We start from the raw sequence: 8,305 nt of genomic DNA, 5'->3' as shown, positions 1-8,305 counted from the left end.
TACATACATACATACATACATACATACATACATACATACATACATACATACATACATACATACATACATACATACATACATACATACATACATAACAAATAATACACGTAAAACATAAATCCCATCTGAAATGGGGTTGGAGGAACTAACAACTTATTCATAAATACATTTACTTTCCATCCAAACTCTAACTAATCTCATGTGTCTTTATTATTTGTAATTTATCTTTTTTTTTAGGTTGAGCCATCATTTAGCATCTTTAGTATCATGTTTTTACAGCAGAACCGTTGCTATAACTATTATCTTTATGTCCATCTTGACAAATGAATACACAAAAAAATGAACAAGATATGGATTTTAAAACAGTCCCTCTCTAATGGCTTCCCTCTTTACCTGACCTCGTTTCATTTTATCCTCAAAACAACACGAAAGTTTCCGTAAGCGAAAATTACGAGAATTAGATTTGTTGGTGGCATGAAAAGCTGCATAAATTGAACTAGCAGCTGTTAGAATTAACCAAACAAAAACTTCTCAAATAGCTATTTTTTAAGGTGTTTCTGCGCATCTTTAAAAGCTTTTACAGGAATTTCTGAAGGTAACTTCTGTCAATGCTCAGTGTTTGTTTGCATGTGGATGTGAGTGGAAGGAGATAATGAGTAAAAACAACTTAGGCTCACTTGAGTTTTTGAAAGGCATCTTCACTTAAGGTTGGATAAAAAGAAATGGATATTTTAAAAAAAGAAGACTTGGAACAAGACAATTTTGAAACTGTTTATATTGCCCAATTCAAGGTCACTCGCTCAGCTGTTAGTTCAAAATGTGAACAGATCAGGAGGATGATGCATCTCTCATTTCCTGTCTTTGCTGATTTTTTTTTCTTTTTGAATGGTGGTCATAGCTTCACCTCCCTCTGCCAGTTGTTTTTGTCCAGTGTGCTCCCTGTCTGACCTCTCAAGGTTTCACAGATGAGACAGAATATGTGCGGTAAGAGCAGAAGCTGCTCAGGGAAGATGTTCGACTGGCAGAAGACTCAGTGGACTATCGATCGAAACCATTTCTAAAGGTTGAAACAAAGTCGGTGGATTTCACAACAAATTGATGGTTTTTGAAAACAGAAATAAATCAGATTTGACCAAATTCTGTGTTATTAATTCCTTTCAAAATGATGGTAAGAGACAGTGCAGAGTTGTGTCTGGTTAGGAGGAGCATATAGAGTCATACTAAATACAAATCATGAAGGAGGGGAACAAGCAGGACTTTTAATTATTTAAGAAATAATTTAAACGACACCTGAATCATGATGATAAGACCCATTTTACTCTGGTTGAAATCTGGGATAGTTTTGCTTTATTTTATAACATTGATGCTCTGCTGTGGGTAAATTTCCTGTCCACAAGCACAATCACAAGATTTTGGTGAGAAAAACAAATATTTTTTTAAGATTGTTCCTAAAGTGGCAATTTTTAAAAAATGAAGTGGCTCTCTGAAACTAGCTTAGCCCTAGCTTAAGGTTACCTTGTTAATTGAAATGACAAAAAAATAAAATAAAATAAGTGTTGCATCCCGACAAGTTCACCTCTCAATGCCAAAAAGAAAAGTACAAAGTGGAAGTTTTGGTCTGGTCCAGTCAAAGTCTTGGTTTTTAACGTGAAATGTTATGACATGATAACTGGGGTTTTCATGCTCAAAAACCCTCCAATAATTTTGGAACAAAATTTCTCAAATACTTTTTCCACATGTGATTGAATCCTTCTCATTGTAATTACTCAAGTAAAGTTTTTCTAATATATATTTTTAAATAAACTCTTAAATCTCAGTAGGTACGTTTTACAAAAATGTTTTTTTAATTTTTCAAAACTGTTACAGTCTTCCGAAAGATACACAGATAATTTGTCAAATAAAAAAACACTACTCTTCCTTCTCCCTGTGGTTCTACTGCCATCTGCAGTAATGCTCCGGTCCCAGTCAGAAACAACCAATCAGAACCAGGAGGAGTGACCTAGCGCCGTCAGTCATGCTTGTGTACACTCTAGTTACACTCTCCACATTGCTCCCTGCTGCACAACAGCTTCTTCCCCTTAAAGGAATATGCGTTGAATGCACAGGCGAGTTAGCATGGCCACCAATGATGGCAGATAAGTAGTTATTGTTTCTCTGCCATTAGCACTTTGAGCAGCACATACACTGCCCCTGGCTCTCACTGGTTGTTTCTGAATGGGGTGGGTATTTCTGCAGAAAGCTATAGGACCAAAGCAGAGGACATTAATATTTTCACAGATTATTTTCAGGACATAGAAACAGTTTTTTTTTTAAATGTGTAAAAACAAATATTTTTAGAAAGTTACCTACTGCCACTTTCAGTGCAACAAAACAAGGAGTTTGTATTGGGGAAAGTACTGACCGTTGCTTTTCTTGGTGTACTGGAGTTTGGCATATTCTGAGCCTGACTGGCCAGACTGGATGGTCCAGCGGTCCAGGTCCTGCTCCAGGCCCAGAATCCCAGTACTGGATAGCACCGGGTTGCTGCTGTAGGGGTCTGGACCCTGGTTGAAGGGCACGCTGGAGTAGGTGTCGTAGTAAGCCAGCAGGTCGTCTTCAGCCGCCGTGTTGATGGTGCTGTAAATGGGGCTGTCGTTGGACGCCGTGCTGCGCTTCTCCGTCTGACTGGGGTAGTTGATGATCCCGACGGCTGGACCAGAGGAAAAAAACAAACAACCAGTTACACTCTCGGCTACAGCCCTCTGTGCTCCTAACAGGCCGTTGCACCTGCATATTCAGCTTCAGGAGGGCTCTTACAGTTATAATATCTTTCTGAGTCCAGTTTTCCAGAGCAGCAGTTGACGAAGTCTTTGCTGTGAGTGAGGTTCGGAGTGGGCCAGGAGTCCGCCAGCCAGGGGTAATTGCCCATATTTGACCCCAACAAGCCAGGCCTTGAGGGAGTGAAAGGTGAGAACGTATTAGCGCCGTTTCTATTAAACCCAGAGTGTCTCTTATCATGTGAATCAAACCTCAAAGAAGAGTTTACCCTCCATTGATGATTCCAGATCCTTCACTGTGAGCAAAGCCAACTGCAAAAAGGAAAAGAAAAAAGATGAAGAGCTACAATATAAATCATGTTTGACAGCGGAGAAGAGAAAGCTTTCGCCTTAAGACATCTCTTTTTTTTTTCTTCCCTTCAAAGACTCTAAAGAGAACAAGTGTGTTTAGCCCTGTATCATTACACTTCACAGTACATTCAAATAAAAGCAGGTTTGAATTCATTTCTATGAAAACACACTTCTGACCTAAATACGCTCAGAGACGCTCACAATGGATGGATATACATTGAAAGACGCCTGCAACAAAAAGGAGGCAGCCACGCAAACTGACACAATCATAAGATAATCTAAATCACAGTAATATAACACTTACATAAAACTTGCATAAAACCATACTACATGTGCTTCTGAATGCATTAGGAAGTGAACAAACGATGTGTTTTCACTCACACCCCAAGGCTTTGTTCTAAATCTGTACCGCTGCAGTTTTATTCTCTGCTGCCTTCAGTCGCGCACGCTAGTAAGCTCGGATAATAAATACATTTAAATAAACTGTGGATGAGATTAAAGAGCAGGATTTGTTTTTTTGCAAAAGCACACAACTGAGATTGAAAGCATTCATCACCAAACAAGATGTTCACCCCGTCCCCCAGAGGTGCGTCAGGAAGTTTGTCAATGTCACCGGGTTGAGCAAAAACAAACTGTGAACTGCTTAATCCGTTTTTTTCTCTGCGTCTGTCCCATTTTGTCGCACGTGGCGACTTTGAGGAGTGGATTGATGACGCCGGGTAGCCATCTTTGTTTGTACGAAGCGGAACAGGGGGTTCGTACGGACTGGCTGCCTCACCTGCCGGCGTGTATGCGAAGGATGTGGTGTAGTGGCCCAGCTGCTTCCTCCTGCGGTGCCGGCAGTACAGCAGTCCGCCGGAGCCCATCAGAACCAGCCAGGCGGCCACACCCAGCCCCGCGATGAAGGCCGGCTGGCGGATAACGCTGGCTATCTGCTCTGCCATGCTGAGCTCACCGCCTTTCTTGACCTCCACCGGCTGTTGATCTGAAAGACAAAAAAAACACACAAGGTCAAAATATTGAATGATAAAGGTTTACTTTGAATGGATGGGTTTCCTACACCATCGGGAATTTGGTTTTAGGATGTTGACATTGGTGTACAAGCTAAAATGAGCCAAATTGCTAACATTAGCCTAAATGATGGCAGTAGCATGTGAGGCATCACTAACATGTTGTCTTACATTGACTTACTCCATTCAGTATACTAAGCTTGGCTAATAAATAAGAAAAATAGTTAAAAGCTTTATTTAGGAAAAAGGCGAATGCTAATGGGGGCAGTGAAATGCTAATGCTTGTGCTAATTTTAATTCATTGGCGGTGTACTAATATTGAGATGGTGTCATCATGACCGACTTTCATACCAATAAAGATAATATATATTTGTGGGAATGAGGGTGAGTTAAAAACTGTTTTGGGGTCAGAAATTCTCTCCGTTTCTCACTCTAGCAGAGGAATATTGTGCAAGGCAGTGCACTAACCTGGGAGATTTTTTATTTTATGGTAAAGGCTAATATTTGTGCACTGCCTAAGCTTCATTTTAAAGTGCTACAATAATCCCATGTGTAACAGTGGTTGGGTTAAACCAGTCATATACAGCAATTATTTTTTGTGAAAAATATGAAGGCTTTTATTAAATATTGTACAATAACTGAAAAGAGAGATGTAACTTCTATCATGAATATATATTTGCCAAAATCCCTACAAATTACATGAAATACTGCTACTTCCGGTGGCTGCCGGAAGTAAGACCCATAATTGTTTCCCCAATAAGCCTCCCAAAAATAAGCTAGATAGAATGTTCAGTTCCAATGGTATTAATGACATCAGCAGTGATGTAATCACTCTATGATATCACAAGGGAATCTCTCTCTTGAATGTAGCTCACAGAGTTTTCTCTGATCTGTTCCACAGTTCTATCGCGAAAGATCACCCTTCAGAGCACGTTCGAAATCGATTCCAGATATTACACGCCTTTCAGAGAAGCAAGAATTTACCAGTCATGAAGCAACAACAGATCGCTTTTGAACATGAAGCTTTTCCAGCTAAGCTTTCATGGGTCAACATGATGGACATCCAACATCCAAGTCGACTACGACGCTGTCATTTTCCCTGTTGAAGATGACAGCGACAGTCCCATTGAGCCGGAAGATGAATCAGAGATCCAGGGGGAATTAAGTCCTTCCAGCAACTTTGAGAGTCCAACATTTTTGCAAGTCGAACAGGAAACAACACCTTCTGCTGACTTCGAGATTACCCCGTCAGTGGAAGTCATGGAAGAGACAAAGCAACACGTCAAAGATCTCACAAAGCAGGTAGACGATCTTAAAACAGAATTGCAGAATAAGATTTTTGAACTCCATAAGGAAAGAGACCAAATGGTTGCATATCAGGCTGAAGTCAAATCACAGCAGGAGGAGATTCAAAAACTGCAAACAATGTTGGAAAAAGAATGTCACCAGCAAGGCAAACGTGAACATGGAAGAAACGTGCCAGAGATTAAAGATGTGTCAAAGGTTTCTTGCTCTTCCAAAGTTACAGTCGACAAGAGTATTCTTCAACAGCTGGAGTACTTCAAGAGGGAGGCTGAAAAATACGCCTCCCGCAATAAAGGTCTAATATAGCGGTTCTCAACGTGGGCGGTACCGCCCCCCAGGGGGCGTTCAGAGGACGGCAGGGGGCGCTGGCGGACATTTTTACAAAAGGGGGGCGCTGGGATGCTTTTGGGGGACGTTTGGTCGAAGGTAAACTTTACACCTTAAATGCACCTTAAATTCTTCTATTCAGTGTTTTTAGGTTCATGGCGCAGCTTCGCTCCGCATCAGTTCAGCATTACATCGGCTGATGACGCTGCTGTGATTCACTTTGTCTGGTATTCATGTAGACTACATATGTGTTGGCAGTTCTGTGATCATGTCAAAGCAGCAATTTATATTAAAAAGTGTTTTATTTCCGTTTGAAAGCTGCCCGCTTCCATGGAAGGACAACAGAAAATCGCTCTTATAAACATGTAATTACTAAAATCACGATGCCCTGACTTTGTTTGTATCCCTCTGAAAAATGAGCCCATTTAAATAAAGAAATCCCTCCATGGGTGATACCACGATAGAGAGTGTTCATTTTATAGCGTTAACACCGGTGCTGTAAGTGGTCCGGTATGAAACGGGGGTAATAGAACAACACAGCACTTTTAAATTTCAATAATCAGAATGCAGAAATTGTTTCCGTTGTTTTAAAAGGTTCATGTCAGTCTGCCTTTTCCCCATCGACATGTTTCCCGACCGCCCTAACAGTGAAAAATCAACACATGATGTGAAACACATGATTAGGTGGCGCAGCAGGTGATGAGTGAAAATTACTGATGGTCAATAAACGATAAAATAAATTTAGCAACAGGAAAGAAACTAAAGTGGACATAGCAATAAACCGAAAGGATAAAACTAATCAAATGAAACTAAATGGAAATGAATGAAGAACAAAATGCAAGAATAAACTAAGAAACTAAAGTAAATACGGAGGAATAAACTGTTATGGCAAGACCTTTCGAGCAATAATTAATACAGAGGACTGTATGGTAAGAATAAACAGACACTATTTCCAGATAAAAGGTAAAATAATATTGTTGAAGTGTCATGGGTAGGGGCGCAACTACACATTATTCAGGTGGATGCAAAAACATAAATCGTCGCCCCCCCAAGGAGGAGCGTAGAAACATACGCTCGCCCCCCAACCCCCCTCCTCCAGATGCCGATACGTTTAGGGCAAAACTCGCTACATTTCCCCCGTTATGTGCGCGAGGTGAAGGAGCGTAAGGGCCGCGAAGTGTACGGGAAAACATAATCAGTGCGCCGATTCAAAACATCTACAATAATGATAGTAACATTAATAATAAAATAATTGTCAGTGCAAAGTAACCTACAAATTATTTGGTGGGGGGCGGTGAGGGACCTGGATTAGGGCTAGGGGGGCGCTGGCCCGAAAAAAGTTGAGAAACACTGGCCTAATAGAAGTAATGGTTGAAGAATACAGAGTGAGACTTAAATATGAGGAGCATCTCAAAAGTCACACTGAGCAAGCTTCCAAATATAAAGCTCAGGAGGAAACGGTGAAAGCTCTGTAGGGTCAGGTTGCAGACCTGAAGGTGGAGTTGAAACTTGCTCTGGAAAATATCCATCCTAGAGTCTCCACACAACCAGAGATCCTCCTGCAAACAGAAGGCTCCCTACAAACAGAGGAACCCAAGCAAAGGCAGACGTTCAATCAACAAGGGGTCTCCATGCATAGCCTGGCTCGGCCTTTTCGCCGACCCACATCCAGTTTGCAAACAGAAGGCTCCCTACAAATAGAGGAGACCAAGAAAAGACAGACCTCCAATCAACCAGGGAGGTCCGAAGAAAGACAGACCTTCACTCAACCAGGGAGGTCCGAGGAAAGATGGACCTCCAATCAACCAGGGAGGTCCGAGGAAAGATGGACCTCCAATCAACCAGGGAGGTCTGAAGAAAGACGGACCTCATATCAACCAGGGAGGTCCGAGGAAAGATGGACCTCCAATCAACCAGGAAGGTCCGAGGAAAGACGAACCTTGAATCAACCAGGGATGTCCGAGGAAAGACAGACCATCCATCAACCAGGGAGGTCCGAGGAAAGACGGACCCTCACTCAACTAGGGAGGTCCGAGGAAAGACAGACCATCTATCAAACATGGAGGTCTGAAGAAAGACAGACGTCCATGCGACCAACCTCCACAGGTAGCATGGAGGGCCTTCATGTTGGCATTTACATGAAGGCCAATCTAAGCCCAGCTCGGCCTTTACACCGACCCACACCCAGATGGCAATAACCTAGGTCACTATCCAAACCCAGATTTTGCCAACACTGGGCATTATGGAAATTCAATCCTTTACACCAGGGGTGCCCAAAGTCGGTCCTCGAGGGCCGGCATCCTGCATGTTTTAGTTCTCTCCCTAGTGGTAGTAACTACGTCCTCAGCAAGTCAATGTTCTCCTTAGACCTTCTAATGAGCCATCATTTGATGCAGGTGTGTTAAACCAGGGAGAGAACTAAAACATGTGGACTTGGAGAAGGCGTTCAACCGTGTCCCTCGGGGGACCCTGTGGGGGGTTCTCCGGGAGTATGGGGTACCGGGCCCTTTGATACGGGCTGTCAGGTCCCTGTATGACCGGTGTCAGAGTCTGGTC

General features: G+C 42.2%; 1 protein-coding gene across 4 annotated transcripts in view; it reads right to left on the bottom strand.

Annotated features, from left to right (window-relative positions):
* LOC103474211 (roundabout homolog 2) overlaps positions 1 to 8,305 on the bottom strand; it is a 101,346-nt gene that overhangs the window by 12,990 nt on the left and 80,051 nt on the right. For all 4 annotated transcript variants that reach the window (XM_008425015.2, XM_008425017.2, XM_008425019.2 and 1 more), the window contains exons 18-21: positions 3,886 to 4,092; positions 3,026 to 3,068; positions 2,797 to 2,930; positions 2,402 to 2,689 (exon numbers count right to left, since the gene is read on the bottom strand). In XM_008425015.2, coding sequence (XP_008423237.1) covers positions 2,402 to 2,689; positions 2,797 to 2,930; positions 3,026 to 3,068; positions 3,886 to 4,092 — 672 coding nt within the window. The remainder of the gene's footprint in view (positions 1 to 2,401; positions 2,690 to 2,796; positions 2,931 to 3,025; positions 3,069 to 3,885; positions 4,093 to 8,305) is intronic.

Source organism: Poecilia reticulata, linkage group LG13, assembly GCF_000633615.1.
Source record: "Poecilia reticulata strain Guanapo linkage group LG13, Guppy_female_1.0+MT, whole genome shotgun sequence".
NCBI classification, from domain to species: Eukaryota; Metazoa; Chordata; class Actinopteri; order Cyprinodontiformes; family Poeciliidae; genus Poecilia; species Poecilia reticulata.
Note: the sequence above shows the minus strand (reverse complement) of the source record. Positions and strands in the feature narration are given on the sequence as shown.